Source organism: Plasmodium gonderi (genome assembly GCF_002157705.1).
Source record: "Plasmodium gonderi DNA, contig: Chr04, whole genome shotgun sequence".
Lineage (NCBI taxonomy): Eukaryota > Apicomplexa > Aconoidasida > Haemosporida > Plasmodiidae > Plasmodium > Plasmodium gonderi.
In genome coordinates this window covers 880940-901238 of record NW_021628928.1, presented here as the reverse complement: position 1 = coordinate 901238, position 20299 = coordinate 880940, and the positions used below count along the sequence as shown (strand labels likewise).

The 20299-nt window shown below is 26.4% G+C and overlaps 3 protein-coding genes across 3 annotated transcripts; 2 read left to right on the top strand and 1 right to left on the bottom strand.

Moving 5' to 3' along the window:
- Positions 1 to 4847: 4847 nt before the first annotated feature.
- Positions 4848 to 5897, top strand: PGO_041870 (hypothetical protein; the record flags this gene model as incomplete). Its single annotated transcript, XM_028686373.1, has 1 exon — positions 4848 to 5897. One exon carries the CDS (start codon positions 4848 to 4850, stop codon positions 5895 to 5897), a length of 1050 nt encoding a protein of 349 aa, XP_028542174.1.
- Positions 5898 to 10894: 4997 nt separating this feature from the next.
- Positions 10895 to 11218, top strand: PGO_041860 (early transcribed membrane protein; the record flags this gene model as incomplete). The annotated part of the gene is made up of 1 exon (XM_028686372.1): positions 10895 to 11218. One exon carries the CDS (start codon positions 10895 to 10897, stop codon positions 11216 to 11218), a length of 324 nt encoding a protein of 107 aa, XP_028542173.1.
- A 3769-nt stretch (positions 11219 to 14987) lies between these two features.
- Positions 14988 to 19856, bottom strand: PGO_041850 (hypothetical protein, conserved; the record flags this gene model as incomplete). The annotated part of the gene is made up of 3 exons (XM_028686371.1): positions 14988 to 15167; positions 15314 to 15396; positions 15587 to 19856. The coding sequence occupies 3 exons, from the start codon at positions 19854 to 19856 to the stop codon at positions 14988 to 14990; spliced, it is 4533 nt and encodes a 1510-aa protein (XP_028542172.1).
- Positions 19857 to 20299: the final 443 nt, after the last annotated feature.

Genomic DNA, 20299 nt, shown 5'->3' with positions numbered 1-20299 from the left:
ATCTACATTTTAACAAATTTAAAAGTATAAGAAAAATTTATATACTTTCAATAAAAAACAAATTAAAACTAACAAATACTTTTTTTTGTTTTTAATTTATCCTTAAATTAAAATTTTTGTTCTTATAAAAAAAGTATTTAATAATAATAATTTTCCAAATTTATATATGTAAATTAAGGAAAAAAAAAAAAAATTTCTTGTTAATATATAGAAGGAAATTATTAGAAAATTGTTTTCGTATTTTTTATAATTTACGTAGCATAATTGTTAAAAATTATTTGCAAAATATACTTGTGTATACTTATTAAATTAATACACAATGTATATTCATAATCGTTAAAGGAAATAATTACAATGAATTGAAAAGAAATTATCTAAAATACTATTAAAAGAATTAACTTTTACTCTTAAAAGTTTTTATTTCCATACAAAATACCATTAAATCTAATTTATTTTTAAATTGGAACAAAAAAAAAAAAAAAAAAAAAAATTTTTTTTTTTCCATTCTATGTTACCACTCCTACAACATGGCATTTAAAGGATCCAACACAAGGATTATTTTATATTAATGTTCAATACATTTATATATAATAACATCTATATATATACATATATAGAGATTTTTATTTATATTTTAATTTGCGTGAAAAAAAATTACTATATTTACTTTAAAAAAAGTGATAATAATAATATATTTAGCGCGTTTAATTAATTATTCGGATTTAAATTTTTTTTTTTTTTTTTTTATCCTGATTATTTTAATGACTTAAAATATACTTATGGAAGAAAAAGCGAAAAAAAGTTCAATCCTATGAACACTTTTTGCATTTCCATTCGGTAACAATTTTCTTGCCATGTGTACTATTCCTATATAAAAAATGTGCTAAGAAAAACATGAGAAAAAAAAATTATAATTTTTATTTTGACTAACATATATAATAAGGAAAATACTTATAGATCCAATAGGTTCCTTATTGTATGCATTAATTTTCCACCACAATTTTTTTATTTATGAATTTGCTATTACAGTTCCATACTTGTGCCATTCTAATTAATGTAACGACAACTATTATTATTTGTGGTAGGTTCTTTATTGAAATGGATTTTCTCTAAACAACTAACCCTCACCCACTCTACAAGTATATTATATAAAGAAAAAATATAATATAAATAAAAATAATACACATTTAATAATTTATGCTATCTAAAATATTTTTCTGACGTATTTTCTTCAAGATCTTGTTTACGATAAAAGTATGTGTATTCATCACGTGAATTCGATTATACATATTACATTTGGAGTGCATTACCTGGTTTGTAAAATTTAATTCGTATAAAAAATCCATGTATTATATAAATCATGTGTATAATTATGCATATTATTACTATATTTCTGTGTGAAAAAAATATAATAATAATAATAAATAATGCTGGGAAGAAAAACATAGTAACAAAATATATATATTTTTTTTATTCGTGAAAAAAAACTTTTACATATAATATATAATTTTTCTTCGATCAAACTTTTATTAGATAGCTGCACGAATAATAATTTGTTTCTTTTTTCTGCAATTTATTTGTACCCTACCACAAGAATACATCTTTTATGAAGTAAATAATGAAATGCGTATATATGTATACACCTTAAATGATGAATTGGATATTTTCCTCACGTTTTATATGAAAAAAAAAAAAAAAAAAAAAAAATGATCGCATAATGTTGCGGAATATATATAAACAAACTGTCACGTTATTACTGCAATTATTATATAATTATTTAAAGGATAAAACTATCGAATTATATTTCATTTTATCCATTTATTTATGAAAATGTACATGACAAAAAATGGGGGAGGGGGAGGAATATTTTTAAGAACACCTCAGTAAAATATGTTTTCCAAATATGTTACCATCATTGAATATTATCAATCTTCAAAAAAACGTTTTTTATAAATCATTATTTTGTGCACACAGATCCAATTACATATAAGCTTGTAGATCTAACTTTTCTGTGATTATGTTAAAATATTTAAACTGTGGCAACTTTTAGCTGAATTTTATCTAGGTTATGAAATGAAAAAAGTAAAATAAAAAAATACATGCAAGTAAAATTTGCGAAAATAAGAAATGTGGTAATAGTTTCAAAAGGAAAATGGAAAAAAAAAAAAAAAAAAAAAACACTAAGAATGTATCCATTATTTTGAACAGTACCACATGTCCATGGTGCATTTGAAAAATTCAACATAATTTATCAAACATGGTTTAAAATATTTTGTTATTATAAATTAGTTGAACAACTAATTCTTTTCATGATTGAGGTATGATTTCTTAGACATACATCTACCGCGTCTACGTTAGTGTGATCATATATACGAGTAAGTATATATATGTAATTCAAATTAATATGAAAAATAAAAGAAGCTTAATTACTATAATTAGCCAACCTTCCCCCCAAAGGCTTTCCCAATGAAACTTGTGTATAAATTACAAACCATAGAAATGTAATAAGACGGTAATATAATTTTATCTTAAGTATAATTTTTCTTCCTTACAGCATTCAAGAAATTGTGGATTACATGACAAGTTAAAACTAAATCATATAAAGTTCATATGGTATGATGTGGGATGAGTAATTAAAATTGTTCTTTAAAATTCGATAGTATTTTTTGGTGTGTACTTTTCCCTCATTTCATAAAATGGCATTGGGGCAAAGATGTGTAGTATGTTATGGTAGCTCCATAAGAGTTGTAAAAGTGGTCTTTTTTAACACAAAAAATATATAATCCTTATTAAAAGTGTCATCTTAAAGAAGTATAGAGTTAAAAAAAAAAAAAAAAAAAAAATATGAGTAAAAGAAGGATGCAAAACAACTTCCTTCAGCTATTTTGCAAATAAGTCCGTACTTAGTAATGAATTGTCTTTTTATATTAACCTTTTTTTGTTCTGTTTGATCCCTTTTCTAACTCTTACAATTTTTTTGTGATATGTGATTTTAAAAAAATTGTCTCTTATATATACAATTTTCTCATATCAATATGCACTAACGTGAAAATGGGTAGGGAAATGAAAGAGGCAATAATGCAAAACTATTAACATTTTAAATAAATTTTATTTTATTGCACTGTTTTTTAATACTGTAATATATGTATATATTTATTTTTGAAGTTCTACTACTGTTGTGCCCTCCTTTCAAATTATTTTACATGTCTTAATGTGATATTAAAAAAAACTTATTCAACATGAATGTTATCCTTGAAATATAGGAATTTCTCTTCAAGGCTTATTATCTTATTCACACAGCACCAAATAGCAAATTATTTACATATTTACATATTTTCATATTAATCATGATCATTGTATAAATATTTAACAACATCATATGTATTAACAGAAACCTTGTAAACAAAAACTAGTTAATTCTTGCAAATGTATAAATAAATCAACTCAATTCTATCTATATATATTTTTTATATTTCCCCTATCGCATCTCCCCTTTTTTTTATTTGATTTTCCCCCTCTTTTAAAATTAAAATCTCCTTTTTTCATATTTATCCAGTTAAAGAATTGAAAAAGCAAAATTACTTTTTACACAAAGTATCCTAAATTGTAAAGATGCTATTTAGTTTTAATACTATTGTCTATTATTATTATTTTAATCAAAGTGTGGTTATATATGCACACTTATCTCCTTCTAAGTGTAAACATAATTATCAGCTTGTTTATTTTAAATTAATGCGTAGCACAAATGAGTGTATGCATGTGGATTTTTTTTTTTTTTTTTTTTTTTGTTTTCTTTCCTTTTTTTTTAAAAAGCTATATCAGTTTTTTTTTATAGTTTGAATTAAAATTATTTTATTTTGTATTCACAGACACATGCTCTTCTTTTTTTTGTCTTATGGTGACAATTCAAAATTTATAAAGAACAAAGCAGCTATTCTAATTAGTTAAAAAAAATTAAATTTTTCGTGGAATGTTACCAAAGTTAATTTAATGGCGTGAATGTAGCAAGCTTTGTGCACCTGTATTAACTATTATATTATTTTATCCATATCTTGCTATGCTCGATTTTAATATATAAATAATACACATATAATAGCACTATTAATTCTTTTATTATTTTTTTTTTTTTTTAAGAAATGAAAGGGGGGATTAAGTATAACGAGATATACCTTTTCTGAATTATTTTAAAAAATATAAAAAAAAGTAGTAACTGAAAAAATCGTAAATAATATTCATTCATATAAGTATTTATGAATAAAATTACAGTTTTTTTATTTACCTATTTTTTTTTTTTTTTTTTTTCTTTTAATTCCAAATATAAGAAAAACCTAAAAATAAAATTGGTATTAAAACAACTTTTTAATTCGAAAAATATACGCTTTGCTTAAATATGTTTCCATTTTTCTATAAACCTTTACCCAATATAAAAACGTTGAAAAAAACTTTTTTTGGAAAAATGGACTATAATATATTGTTCCCAGAAATCTACTATTTATGCATTTTTATATTTGTATACTTTTAAGTAATTTATTATATAATCTCATTTAGTAACCTGCGTGCCTACTACCATACAGCAACTTAAATAAATAGGTAAAAATCACGTGAGACGTATATATTTTATGTATAATTAATTATACATGCATGCAACTAAATCTACATAAAATAATATTTACGCGCATATGCTTTTTCAATGTAATAATAAATAATACCGTTTAAATTAATCTGTATTTGCTCGCCTCCATTTGTAGAAACTTTTTTAATTAAGAAGATTCTAAAATTATGTAATTTTTAATTTTATTTTTATTTAATATTTTTTTGTTTTTCTTTACCCCAAAAATTTAATCAAAATGCTTAAAAAATATATTTTTGTATTATCAGTTAATCTGTTATTAAAAAGTATATTTAATTTTAGTCCATTTGATGCTCATGTATTAGCTACAAGGGGTAGCGTAGACCCATCAAATGCACAAGATGGAAATAATTTTGCAAACTATGAACACGCAGAACAACATCCAGGTGAAATGTATAACTATATGGAAATGCAAGACTACTGTAATAATGAAAATGTAGTTAACGAAAAACATGACATTGATCAACATATGGAATTGCAAAATTTAGATAAATGTATCAGTAGTGATCAAGAACAGGAAGATGTAGAACAGAATAACGAGGAAATGGAAAAAATAGAAGAACAAGAAATTGTCGAAGAAGCACAAGGAATTGAGGTTGACGAAGATGTAGAATATCTAATACTACAAGTCAGAGGAAATGAAGTAATTCTGCAAGGACGCTCCAGTAGTCTAAGCGAATTAGAATATTCACTTGACTCTTATAGATTCCTTTATGAAGTTCTTAATATTGAATTTGAAACAACAGAAACGTATTTAAATAAAATTGTTAATTGTTCTACAGAAGAAGAAAAAAGGGAACTTTTGGAAGATCATATAAAAATTTTACAAGAAATGTATGACAATAGCAAAAAAGGTAATAACTGTGGATTGCCTTTTGAACTACGAGATTCCATGGCACTTAGAATAAGTGATCGTCTCAAAGATTTTTGTTTGGGTGTACCATTAATAGAATCATACATCTTAACACTGAAATCAGCTTTTCAATTAGAATTAGAAGTTTTCAAAGGTGTGTATTATTATACAAAAAGCAAAAAAACGTACACTGAAAGGAAAGAAGCTATAAACGATTTAGAACTCATGAAGTTTTATCATGAAGAACTAGCCGACAATAATGGCTTGTATTTAACAGATGAACAATTAGATAATGCAGCAATGAGAGTATCCAACTTTGTTAATGACATATATTTCGTATGTTTTTCTAATCAAGAAGCAAGTCGTGTGTATAGTAAATTTCGCGACGATAACACCACATTTTTTGACCTCTAAAGAACATTTTGAACTTTTTTAGTTCGGGAAAAACGCATACCTTCGCGTCATAAAAATTAGGCCACACTTGCCGGGTCCATATAATATATATATATATATATATATATATATATATATATATATATATATATATATATATATATATATATATATGTATATACATATATGCGCCACACATATTAACACATTTGTGTGTGTGTTTTGCTCAATTCTTTAACCCTTCCATCGGATGTGCTTTGAGACTCCCAGAACTCGCGTTATTACATGTCGAAGAACAAAAATTCCAAAAAATATTTTGCTATACATATATATTCCCTTTAATTCAGATGCTTGTTTTTCTCCATAATTAAAAGTGAAAAGATTCTCAAAGCTGCTAGATTTTTTGAAAGAGGTGTAATTATATCTGATAAATTGAAAAAAAAAAAAAAAAAAAAAAAAACGTCTTAGCATTTTTCTTTACCTTTACTAATGTGCTGGTATAGTATAAACAATGTTTTTTAAGCTAAATAATTTTAAGGTTTTTATTATTTTTTTAATTTTATAAAATTTTAAATCATTTTAAAATTGTTTTTTATCGTTTCAAAAGAAAGAAAAAAATTATAAAAGTGCTAATATGTTTTTTCCCTGTGTTTTGTGTGCTGTAAAAAATGTGCCCTTTTTTTTTTTTGTTTTCATTTTTTCATTTTTTTCCCAATTTAATAAAAATACAATTGTTTGTTTTATGAAGAATTGTTGATGTAACCTTTAAATTATATGTAAAACCATTTTTCTTTTTGAATTTGTGTTTAATGTTTGCATTATAACTTATTCTCGTTCCATGGTTCACATAAAAATAGAAACTATGATCCAAGTTAATAATATAAAAAAAATTAAGACAAAACAGATTACATATATATGTATATATATGAGCTAGATAATTTGTTTTCTAAATTCTCATGGGAAGAAAATTTACACTCTCTGAATAACAAGAGTTTTTTTAAACAAATGTCAGTGGAGGGGCACGTGTAAATGATGATTCACATGACCAATATGTTTGTTTATGCGCAAAGGAGCGTATGTCCCTATTTGTAAGAGGACTGCATATATTCGTCTATTTACTCTTTTTTGTATTCCTGTACGTGTGCATTTGAGCGATCAAAAATGAGGAATTTTCCATTTCTACATATTTAACCAAGCCTATTCAGAGTTTTGTATCTATTAAGTGTATACATTTTTTCTTTAAGTGGACACCACATATCCATCAGAAAATTTCTTTTTTATCCCTATAGCCCGTAAAAATTTATCGCATGTGTTATATTACTATAAACATATATTTTCTAAACATGTAAAAACGCATTTTTTGCTTTATAAATTTGTTTATTATTCTATATATATATATATATATTCTTTTTTATGTTCGCAGTGTGCGGAAATAGATATGTGCTTAATAAGGTGCAGTCTTTTATTTCAATTATTTCATTTTTTATTTTTTTAAAAGAAAATATTCGATTTGTTGTATCAACCTTCCCTAGTGCTATCCATGTGTTAACACACTGTGGCACCATTTGACTTCTTTGTCATTTTAACTTTCTTTCAAATTAAACTTGTACGCAAAATTTGCTCATTCTATCTTAAAAAAAAATTATAAACCTTAATATAATTTCTAATGTTTCTTTATGGAGATTGTTTTTCAAATTAAATAGAGTAAATGTATATATGTATTATACATGCGTGTTTTTTTTTTTTCTTTTTTTAAATCGAACTTTACTAATCAATCGATCATTCTGTACAAAGGACAAACAAATGTAAATTATAAAAAAATAAATAAAACAAGTTTTTATAGGATTGCAATTAATAAAAACAACTGTTGAATATTCACCTAGAGGGCACAATATAGCACATGTGTAACATACACAATATTTATATGCCAATTTTATGCTGTTATTACCAAGCTAAATATTACTACGAGCAATAAAGATTATTCAACCAAAATAAAGAAATGTTAAAAATGCAAATACCTAATTCCCTTTGTCATGAAGCTTCGCAAATTTTTCATTATAGCAAGATCATACTTTGAGTTTCATACTTCTGAAAGCACCAAGAGGAGAGAAAAAAAAAAAAAAGTTACAAAAGTTCTTTTTTGATTACTTAGCGTAATATAATATTTAAAGTATGGAATTAAGGTATATGTTCTTTTTCACTATTATTATTTATATAAATTATGGATTATAACACTCATGAGTAGTGTGTATACAAAAAAAAAAAAAAAAAAAAAAAAAAAAAAAAAAAAAAAACAGGAACACTTTTTGCTACATAGCAAATTAAAAACTATAAAAATAATTTACCTTAACTTATTTTGTTCTTTCCAGTTCATGGGTATAATGATAATAGTTAAATATTTCCAAGGGTGTTGTTTGTCTAATTAACACCCTATATAATAGTTTGTTCATATTGCTGCATTTTAATAATGTAAAAAATGAAATGCCACTCATGAAAAAACTTTCTTATGTTATATTATACAAGTACACATAGAGTTTATAAATTTTTACTCGTATATATACGCACAGGATTAGAAATATGCTGTGTTATCAATAATCTAGAAAACGAAAAATAAATATTTTGTTCAAGCCATAACACCATAACTGAAGTTTTCGAATTACATCGTTCAACTAACTATTTTATAATGATCAAAACATGTACGCAAAGTAATAAAACCTCAATAATTTTCTATATTGTATGTATGCGGCACATCCCCTCATATATATATATATATATATATATATATATATATACGCTTAGCAGGATCACGTAATGTAAACTCATAGATTGAGTGTGATGCTTAAAGTAATTACACTGCCCCCTCCTATAGGGAAAAAAACACGTTGTTAATTTTTTAGTAGGGTTTATACATATTTTACTACTAGTAATAAATTTTAAGAGTTCTACTATTTTATTGTACACGAACTATCCTTCTTTCACATGTGATTCATATAAGATGATCATGTGAATATTTTCATAGGTTAGAAATATGTCAGGGGTATTATTCATCCCCTCCTTCCCTTTCTCCTTTTTTTTTTTTTTTTTTTTTTATGCATTTTCTTAAGAACTTTTAAACGATAATTATTTTACATATATATTTATATATTAACGCTTAATGAAATCGTGCATAAAATTAAATCATAAAAAATCTATCAGTTAGGGAATTACTTATTACAACTATTTAATTTTTATAACTTTACACTAAATTAACACCTTAAGATGTTATTAATTTATAAATATTTATATTATATACTAATTATTTTTAGTATAATTTTCTCATTAGTTCAGAGTATATAAATATAGGGATTATATTTTTGTAATGTATGTGAAAATGGATACATTTGGTTAATGACTAACTAAATCTACAACACTAACTCTACTATCCTATGCACCACCGCCCACACCCACCTCTGGATATAAATCTTACTATATAAAATGAGGTTATTTAAATTTTGTTCATATAAATAAAAAGATATTATTTATATATAATCATGTAATATCAACTAGTTTTTAAAAAGAAAAATAAAACTAAGGATGGGTGGAAGGAAGGAAAAATAAATGAATAAAATAAAGAGGTTGGCAGGAGTTCGCCACTTTAAGCGTTATTAATGTACGCTACCTCTTCCTCCCCCTCTCACTCTATCATATAAATAGATGATATATGTATTGTATAAATTAACCCTTTTTTGTTTAAATTATTGCGTGTAATTAATATTAAAAGCGCTCACTAAGGCACCCACCCAATTACCTTTACAGCAACTATTTTTCAATAACATCACCTGTGCTTTTTCTTCAACTTATTGTTTACCCATGAAACATGATTTGTTCATTATAAACTTTAAAAATGAACTTTTTTTAAATACTTGCCCTCTCCTCCTATATGAAGAGTAAATTTTACAATCGTTAGTCATTAGAGTTAAATAAAAAGCTAATATCTAATTCGTAAAACAAAAATTCAAAAAAAAAAAAAAAAAGGTGCAGCAATTTTTTTGTGGTGTGCTTAACTAACTATATGATTAATAAATTTCTAATTAGGTTTTTACACTTTGCTTGCTGCTTCAAGTTTTTATTAAGTTTAAAAAAAAAAAAAATCCTAGTGAGAGAGAAGGGGATTGAAAAAATTAAAAAGTTAGTAGAAAATATATTATATATTTATATATATATATATAACTTTAAATTAAAGAACTCGCTATGCTATGCATGCATGTGTAAAAAAAATCTAGAAAACGTTATATAGCTAGGGGGTTCGTTAAATGCACCAATTTTGCAAAAGTGAGCATTAAAAAAAAAAAAGCTTCAAGCTTTGGCCTTTAAATGAACAAAAAGGCAATGTTTCTAACCCCTTGAAAAAACGATGTAGATAAATAAGTTCACTAAAAAGGACTTTTTGCAAATTAAAAAAATAGATAAGAGATGAAAGATACATTGATAGCCCCACATTTTAATGCAAAAAAGGATAAAATTTATGAATTTTCAGATAAGTTTTATTAAATGAATTATAATATAACGTTTCTTGATTGGATTAAAAAATAAATATTAATATTTACTCTTTTAATTAGCTAATTTAGGTACATCCATATTTTTATAAAAACTATACTAAAATTTTTTATAAAAACTATATAAATTTTTATAAAAATTATAATAAATTTTTATATAAAATTTTATAAATAAAATTAAAATTATATTACAAAAAAATATATTAATTTTTTTTTTTAAAAAAATATTTTTAAACATTTTTTATAAAATTTTTATTCAAAAAAAAATAAATTAGTGAATCTAAAAGATATTGAAAAATTTATTTATTATAATATTTTAGTGTATAAACAAAAAAAATAAGAACTTTTAATATAATATTAATATTACTATAGCAAGTAAAAAACTGATCTTACTTTTGTTACTTTTATAAGCCCCTGTTTATTTTATTTTTTTACCCTTTTTATACTAAGCTTTTTTTTTTTTTTTTTTAATCTTTATCGAAAATGAAAATCACAAAGGCATTATATTTCATTGCTGCTTTATTAGCAGTTAATTTAATTGCCCCAAGTTTCTACAATAATGTTGTGTCAGGAAAGAAAGCAGCTGCAGGATACAGAAAATTAACTGATGCAGAAAAAAAAAAGAGAAACCAAAAGATCATGATGATCTCTTCCATTGCATCTGGTATTGCCATACTCCTAGGTACTGCCTTAGGTTTAGGACTTCACTACAAGAACAGAAAACAGGATAATAAAACATCAAATCCAGCAGTTCCAAAAAAAGAACCATTACTTGGAGGTATAAAAGTCAATCCAACACATAAGTAAAAATCTCGCGATTAAATTTTGATGATTTAAATATATAGCAAGAAATTGATTTAAAACAATCTGGGTTATTTATCACCAAGGTGTAAATTGAAGATGAAGTCATAAGAGAAGATTATTGCATATATATATATATATATAAAGTATGTATATATGGTGTAATAAAAAGGTGCAACACTTCATGGATCCCCTTTTACCCTTTTAGATGACAGAAAAATAAATTAGAGCAAATAGCATTTATTTGTTATTCCTTTTTTTTTTTTTTTTCCTGTCACTAAAAAACTGAAGAAAATTCCCAGAAATACAAATATATAGAGAAAATGGACTTTTTAAGAGAAAGCTTTTAGTGTGATTAACAATTTTATGATAATAGGAAACTTTAAAGAGTTATATATTTTTATATAATTCTTGAACTTTTTCTCAATTATGTGTTTTTCACCTTTTAGCAAAAGAAAAATATATATATATATATATATATTAGTAAGGAAGAAAATATTTTACCTTTTAAGAAATGAGATTTATATTTACAAGTTTCATGGAGTTGCATGAAAATAATTTATATATATATATATATATATATGTGTATATATATTTATGTATATTTTTTATTCTACACATTTTATATATGATTACGTTCCTCAATTTAAACATAAAAATGGTTTAAGAACATTTTGTAGGACATTATTTTTACTATATATATATAATGTATATATTATAAAAGTAACATTTTATTCTTATATAAACATGATTAAAAAAAAAAAATAAAATAAAATGCAAAGTGTGCCTTTTTCTTGTGTAGATTATATGAGAGATGTATTATATATATATATATATATATATTTATATTTTATTTTATTTTTTTTTTTAATGTATTAAGTTCTTTGAAGTACTTTTATTTAGTAAACGTGAGAAACTGAACTGTATTTTTATATTTAAAAAATTTTAAATTGTATAAGAAGGCTACAATCTTTTAGATCATTATAGAAAAGTTAGTTTATATCATCATTATTTACGTGTTATAAATACGGAGTAATATAGAGAGAGCTAGTTTTCGGTTAAAAAACTAGTAGCACAATAAAAAGTAGCACACACACATTAATAATTTGTGTAAAGTGTAAGTAGGCACTCAAACTATGTACGTTTTACATGGTGATTTTAGAATCTTATTGAGTCGTATCATGTTATTAGATTTAATAGGAAAGAGGAGTGGATGGGGAGGAGGAGGGGCTTAAGTGTATTCGTTGTAGAAATAGGAAAAGAGCAAGAACATATTGTTCTGAAATGGAAGTGCTGATATATGTATTTATTTGTCTAAAATACATAAGTGCTTATTGTTTTTACACATGCTTTAGCCATCACCCAATTTTAAGAGTTTTGTGAATTGCTTAAAAAGTGGGAAAACATCACTTAACATCTTCACCACACACTTGCGTCTTTTTGGCCTACTGGTATATTACAAAAATCTACGTGTACGAACAATTGGATAAATTTGTAGCACAAAATTGTGTATTATTCGATTCTATTAAGTAATAATCATTATAGTTATAAGAAATGATGAACAAAAATGTGCTCATTTTCCCTACATTCTCTGATATGGTGTTAAGTTCCATAGGAATTTTGTACTTACACAAAGCTCTCAGCATTATTTCTTTTATTAAACTATTCCTGACATAAGTTCCAAGCATGATAGAATATTTGGCTAACTATATATCCAGCTTGAAATACTTTATTAAAAAAACAAGATGAAATTTCCCAACAAAATACACACTTTGTATACATGTATGTGAAATTGCATATGTATAGTTGTACATTTACACATATGTACATACACATGTGTGGATGCCCATGACCTTTCCCAAATGATAATGAAATTTGAAATAAGTTCAATAAGAATGTGAATAACAGTGGTCTTTATTTAAGATAATTTTTTTGGAGCTCAGCAAATCAACTATCAAATGGCTAATATTTTGATGTTAACACTCAACTTATTTCTTTGTTCACTTAATTTTACAAATGCTTTGTTTTTTTTTTTTTTCTATTTCAATCGTATAATAATATCAAATATATATAATAGCCCGTCCTTTTCATGTCCCTCATTCATTTTACTCTTATTTTTTTTTTTTTTTTTTTTTTTCACATTTTTATTAATTCTAATAAAACATATTTTCACATAAATACTCCAAAGAGTTATGTATTCCAGTGAAGTATTTAAATTCCTTTCACGGGGCATGATATTTTATACTGTGAAAAGTGAGCCATTCGGTTATCTTAAAAATATACGTGCTTTTTATTTTGTAAAGAATTAGCCAAAACAAGTTATACACTATTGTGGTATACAGAACACATCGAATCCAAGTGTAATCATAGATATGCACAAATGTTGTCTCTCTGTGTGTGTGTACTTATCTAACTATCGGGGTGTGGATGATGGAGATGGGGTACACACCTCATTTTTATATCTATATGTGTAGTTATCGATTTGCCTGTTCATGCATTTACCATTGGGAACATAGTTTACCAGCTTAAATAGTTATCTTCACATAGGGAATGCAAGTCTTCCAAAAAAAAATTCACAAAATACACACTTTTGTTCCCTCTGGAATTCAAAAGAAAAATAAATAACTCTAAAACCGCTTCAACATTATATACGCCAAAGCAGCCATCTTTTTTGAACTGTTCTACGTGTCCATTCCCTTTAATAAAAAGATCGCACTAAATATATATATATATATATATATGTTTTTTTTTTTCTTCTTTTTTTTTTTTTTACATTTATTGGCAAAAATTAAAGTATTTCCATTTTTAGACATAACCAAAAAGAAAATGGTTAACTTATATACATTATTATCCAAATGTTTAAATTAACAAAAACATAGAGCTATATTCCCATTACACTGTTCAAATATTTGGAGCTTAAAATTAAATGTTGTGTTTTGAAAAAAAAAAAAAAAAAAATTATAAGAAACAAAGATGAAAGATATCTTGTCATGACATAAATGTTAAGAAGATAATTTTCATATTGCTTCGTTCTTATACAATAAAAAAATCTCAACAGAATGATGATGAATATCATTTTAAATTTTCTCTTTTTTTTTTTTTTTTTTTTTCGTTTTTTTTTGTTCTACACAGTTGCACCCATATAATCTCCTGTCACATAAATGCAAATACCCAAATGCATCAAATTGGCAATGACACCCACTAGGGTAATGTATATGAAATATTTGTTTTCATAGATTCGACACAATTTCACAATACCATGGATAGATAAAAATAAGAAATAGGTGAAAATAGGGAAAAGATTAAAATAAGAAAAAGATTAAAATAAGGAAAATACATTAAATGTTTAAACTTTATAAAATGGACACTATCCTTAATATATTCAGAAAAAAAAAAAAAAAAATTGAATGTCTTTATTAAACAAGTTGGCATATATAACCAAAAAATGCATGTCTTCCGTTGTATAGCACGAGTTTCTTAAAAAAAACGGAGCTACCTTTAGCAAATAAAAGTAAAATATCAAAAAAAAAAAAAAAAAAAAAAAAATTATTAATGTACATCTAAAAAATAACCAGATTCTCAAAAAAAACAAAAAAATAAAATATTAGAAAAAAGTTGTTAGGGAAAGAACATTCCACAAATTCCTGTTCATAAGAACGATAATTGCATACATTTATGTGATCATACGTGTAATGCAAAAAAAAGAAAAAATATATAAAATGGATATTTTCAGCGCAGGTAAAAAAAAAAAAAAAAAAAAATTCTCTTCACATCGTTATATTCTACATTCTGATAAGGTAACAAATTTCGCATCAGAAAAATTTATATTCGTGTTAACATTTGTTATAATGTTATACTTTAATGGGAAAATATTGCTGTATTCGTTAATTTCTAAAACTAAATGACCATCTTCAACCGATGCACAACAATTCGCAAGCATAAAAGTTTCATCCTCCTAAATGTAGAAATGGAAAAAAAGAGGACAAAAAATATGGAAAAACATTAAAACATATTATACAGCGTATGCAAAAATACATGTACAACAACATGTTTCAATGTAATACATTTAATATTGATTCTCCCTTCTATCTTTTTCTTCACCTGGCAGAACTTTTTATATTTCATCTTCAGTTTAACGTAGACGCATCCGGATTCATCTCCTGCGAAAACATAAACATGATATCCTATACCAAGTAAAAGAAAACGGGGAAAAATAAATTTTTAGAAATAAACATACTCTTGCGTATATATATATATAATAGTCATTCCAATGCACACACAAATTAACACATAACTGAATCTCATGTATGCGTTGGATTATTTCATGCGTGTATCGTCTATACTTTTTTTTTTTTTTTTTTTTTTTTGGCATACTGTTGAAGTGGTATAGACATACTGCCTTCAGAACTATATTAAAAAGACGCAAGAATGGTCTCAAATCTTTGCACTTTAAAAATTTTAGAGGAGGCAACTCTCTTAAAGCCTTCAAATATTCTAAACTTCCCGATCCGTATTTAAACTGTTTTGTATTGGGCATAGATAATACGCTAATTTTTTTTTTTTTCTTCTTCTTTTCTCTATTGTCATTTAAAATAGCAATTTCGAAAATTTCCTCATTTGCTAATTCAATCTTCGTATCATTTCCATTATGTTTCATTATCCTATCATAGGACTTAACTGAATGTATTTCTTCCTTTTCATTCATTTCATTCCATATTTGCATAATATCTTCTTCCTCCCTATCAACTTCAGTAAACACTCTTTCATCATGTCCATTCATTTTTTCCACTTTATTTAAATCGTTGTTCAGAACACAGTTAATAACTTTACTAATGTTGTGTAATGATGCACCCTTACGTTCATCAGGATTATTTTCTTGTCTCATATTTATGGACATATTTAAAGTACTTCCTAATTCCTTCATTGTTATGTCATAACATTTTTGTACAAATTGCTCATTCAAAATATTTGGATGAAATGTAGGGTTCATTTCTTCATAAATGTTTTTAGAATTTTCTCCTAAAATATGTTTTCCATCATCTGTACCCAATGCTACAGGATTGTTATTCTTATTTGATTCGTATGACAAGCATGACTCTTTTTCTTCCTCACATTCATTGTATTCCACTACAGTTTGACTAATCAGGTTTCGTGTCTTTATTTCTCCCACTTGTTTACTACTGAATGAATTATCATCTTTCAATTCATTCATTTCTTTACTACATAATTGTTTATCTTCAAATTTTATTTCTTCCTCCTTTTGTTTTGTCCTATGTTTTGTAATTCCTTCTATGATTTTCCTATGTTCATAAAATTTCCACTCTTGCTCACTGTTTTCAATTACTTTCTCCAACTTATTCTGTGTGTTATTTGACAACAAAGTGTTCGGTTTCATATATTTTAAATCTACTGTTTCTAATAAATAAAAATCATTATCGATTTGGTCCTTTCTTTCTTTTGCAACTTTTTCCATATCGTGAGTTTCGTTGCCATCAAATGGGAGACTTGTATTTCCATTCTTCCCTTCCTCAACATTTGCCATTTCCACTACTTCTATCACTTCTTTATTTTCAAGCGTGGGTTCTTCATTCTGATTCATCATTTCCATCAATTCCTTATCTTTGTAAAATGAAGCATCGTCTCTACTGTTACAACAAAACTTCCTTACCACATTCACATCTTCATCCACAAACAATAATTTTTTTTCATTACTATTTTCTATGTCCATTATTTCAAATGTTTCATCTCCATTTCTCTCAACATCCATATAGGCTTCATAATATACTTCATTAACATCACCAAAAAATAAATTATCAATTGATTTTTTTTCATTGTCTATTTCTGTGTTTCTCATTTGGGTTATTCCTAACTTACCCCAATTTTCTTCTTCCCATTTTTCCTCGAAGCCATTTTCTCCTATTTCACATGTTTTCTTTTGATAAAAAAAATTTTCGTCTAAAATTTTTTTATCAGATTGTTCTTCCATCCTTGGCTTTTCCTTTTCCATTTCTTTATTGTTAAAAGAAGTACTTTCAAATTCTATATTCTTATTTTGTAGCACTTTTCCTTCGTCTAACTTTTCTAAACTATTATTTTCAAAAAACGTGTTCTTTCCTTCGTCTAACTTTTCTAAACTATTATTTTCAAAAAACGTGTTCTTTCCTTCGTCTAACTTTTCTAAACTATTATTTTCAAAAAACGTGTTCTTTTCTTCCTCTTCTTTTCTATTCACATTTCTGAAGCAGAGGTATTCATCTAAACTATAATTCGACTTTTCCTTACTTATATTCGCACAAAATGATAAATCCAATGACAAACAGCTATATTCATCATTATAGTCACCATTATGTTTACCATCACAAGTTCCATTTTGTGTATCTTCATGGGAAGCATTCTTCTCTTCCCTATGCTCTTGTGTCCTGTTGAAATATCTATATGCAATATCTTCATTAACTGCTACTGCAGAGTCGAGCATAAAAGGATCATTTGGGAATTCCCTTTTTTTCTCATTTTGGACATCCTTTTTGACACAATTTTGAATGTCATTTTCCACTTCGTTTTTGACGTAATTTTTCACCCCCCTTTTAACTTCATCTTCTTCAATGGATTTACTAAAATGCATCATGTCAGTGTTCTCTATAATACACATCCTTTCTTCAGGTACATGTTTTTCTGAAATGTTAAAAAATGGGAATTCTTGTTTCCCTCCACTAATATCAGATTCCATCTCCAAGTGTGTATACACCAAATTTTCCGCATTATAAAAATTTACAGTTTCACACTTTAATGTATACTCCTCATTTTTTTCACTCTCTTTAATGCTTTGGATAACTTGACCCTCAAAATGTTTAACTTCACCGTTTCCTACTTCACCGTTTCCTACTTCACCGTTTCCTACTTCACCGTTTTTTACTTCACCGTTTTTTACTTCACCTTTTTCTACATCACCTTTTTCTTCTTCACCTTTTTCTACATCACCTTTTTCTTCTTCACCGTTTCCTACCTCACCGTTTCCTACTTCACCGTTTCCTACTTCACCGTTTCCTACTTCACCTTTTTCTTCTTCACCGTTTCCTACCTCACCGTTTCCTACTTCACCGTTTCCTACTTCACCGTTTTCTACTTCACCGTTTTCTTCTTCACCTTTTTCTACTTCACCTTTTCCTTCTTCACCGTTTCCTACTTCACCGTTTCCTACTTCACCTTTTTCTTCTTCACCGTTTCCTACCTCACCGTTTCCTACTTCACCGTTTCCTACTTCACCGTTTTTTACTTCACCGTTTTTTACTTCACCTTTTTCTACATCATCTTTTTCTTCTTTACCGTTTCCTACATCACCTTTTTCTTCTTCACCGTTTCCTTCCTCATCGTTTTTTTCTTCACCGTTTCCTACTTCACCTTTTTCTACTTCACCTTTTTCTTCTTCACCGTTTCCTACTTCACCGTTTCCTACTTCACCGTTTCCTACTTCACCGTTTTTTACTTCACCGTTTTTTACTTCACCTTTTTCTACATCACCTTTTTCTTCTTCACCGTTTCCTACCTCACCGTTTCCTACTTCACCGTTTCCTACTTCACCGTTTTTTACTTCACCGTTTTTTACTTCACCTTTTTCTACATCACCTTTTTCTTCTTCACCGTTTCCTACCTCACCGTTTCCTACTTCACCGTTTCCTACTTCACCGTTTCCTACTTCACCTTTTTCTTCTTCACCGTTTCCTACCTCACCGTTTCCTACTTCACCGTTTCCTACTTCACCGTTTTTTACTTCACCTTTTTCTTCCTCATTCTCATCCTTCATATCATCACTTCTTGTAATATTTCCATTAGACATAAATTCCTCAAACTCGTACTCTTTATCTCTAACTGAATATTCCTCCAATCCTGCATGTTCAAAACTGCAACTTTTTAGATCTACAGTGGAATTTAAAAATTTACTGTTCTTGTTGTCGTTGTTCATATGATGCGAATCACTGGTATTTAAGTGGCCGCTATGAGCACATTTTTCTTTATTTTTTTCATTAGTGGTATCATTTATTTGTCCCCCATCATTTGAATTTTCTGCGTATTCTACATTATTACTTCTTTTTGTATGATAACTAGCAGAAAATGTGAAAGTGGAAAAATTGTTTTGGTCTATTTTGAAAAAATCATCACCATTTTCGTCAAATTCACCAACATGGGTGCTGATCTGTTGCAAATATTCACAGGAATCAGTAGTGTCTATAGAATTTTGAACATGTTCCCTAAACTTATTCATGTTTGAGTCAGTATCAACTCCCTTGGTCTCCACCTCTGACAAATTCTCTCTTCTTTCCCACGACTTTTTCTCTTCCTGTTTACAAATATTCGATACAAAACATTGTTCACTCATTTTTTCTTCTGCAAAGAAAATATTGCTTTTTTTTTTCTCTCCATGGTTAGATATTTCCTCTTTTATATTATTCTCTCTACTTTGTTCATTATTTTCAAACATCAAAAATAAATCGTCTTCTTCGTTGTAATTCCTTTCATTACTTTTCTCCTTAGTAATGTTTTCATCTTCCTGAAAAGTTTCATTTCTCCATGTGTCTATGCTGTTGTCCTTCTTTTCTTCATGAGCTTTTGTTGATGCAGATGTAATTTTATTGTATAAAAAAAACATTATTTAGGGAAGATAAATTACATCAAAGAACAATGTAAAATGAATACACAAAAAAAAGTTTTTCATTTTTTTTTTTTTTTTTTTTTTTTTTTCCCCCACACCACTTTAATGATTATTTTCTCTTATTTTATTTTATTTTTTTTTTTTTATTTCCTCTCATAAATGGACCTTAGGGTATATAACTTCATTTTCGTTATTAAAAATATGCAAAAATACTTACCATTTTTGTGAAATCAAAGCAAAATTTGTTGTTTAATAAAAAGATTAATTCGCACAAAAAAGTCAAAATGAGTGATGACAATATAAGTGTCATTTTAAAATTGAAATTCCTGAAAAAAAATTTTTTTTTTTTTTTCTCTCTTAGGTGTTAAATGCTTTCATTCTATTTGTTTATTTGTTTACTTCCTTGTTTGCTTATTCACTTATTTGCTTGTTTGCTTATT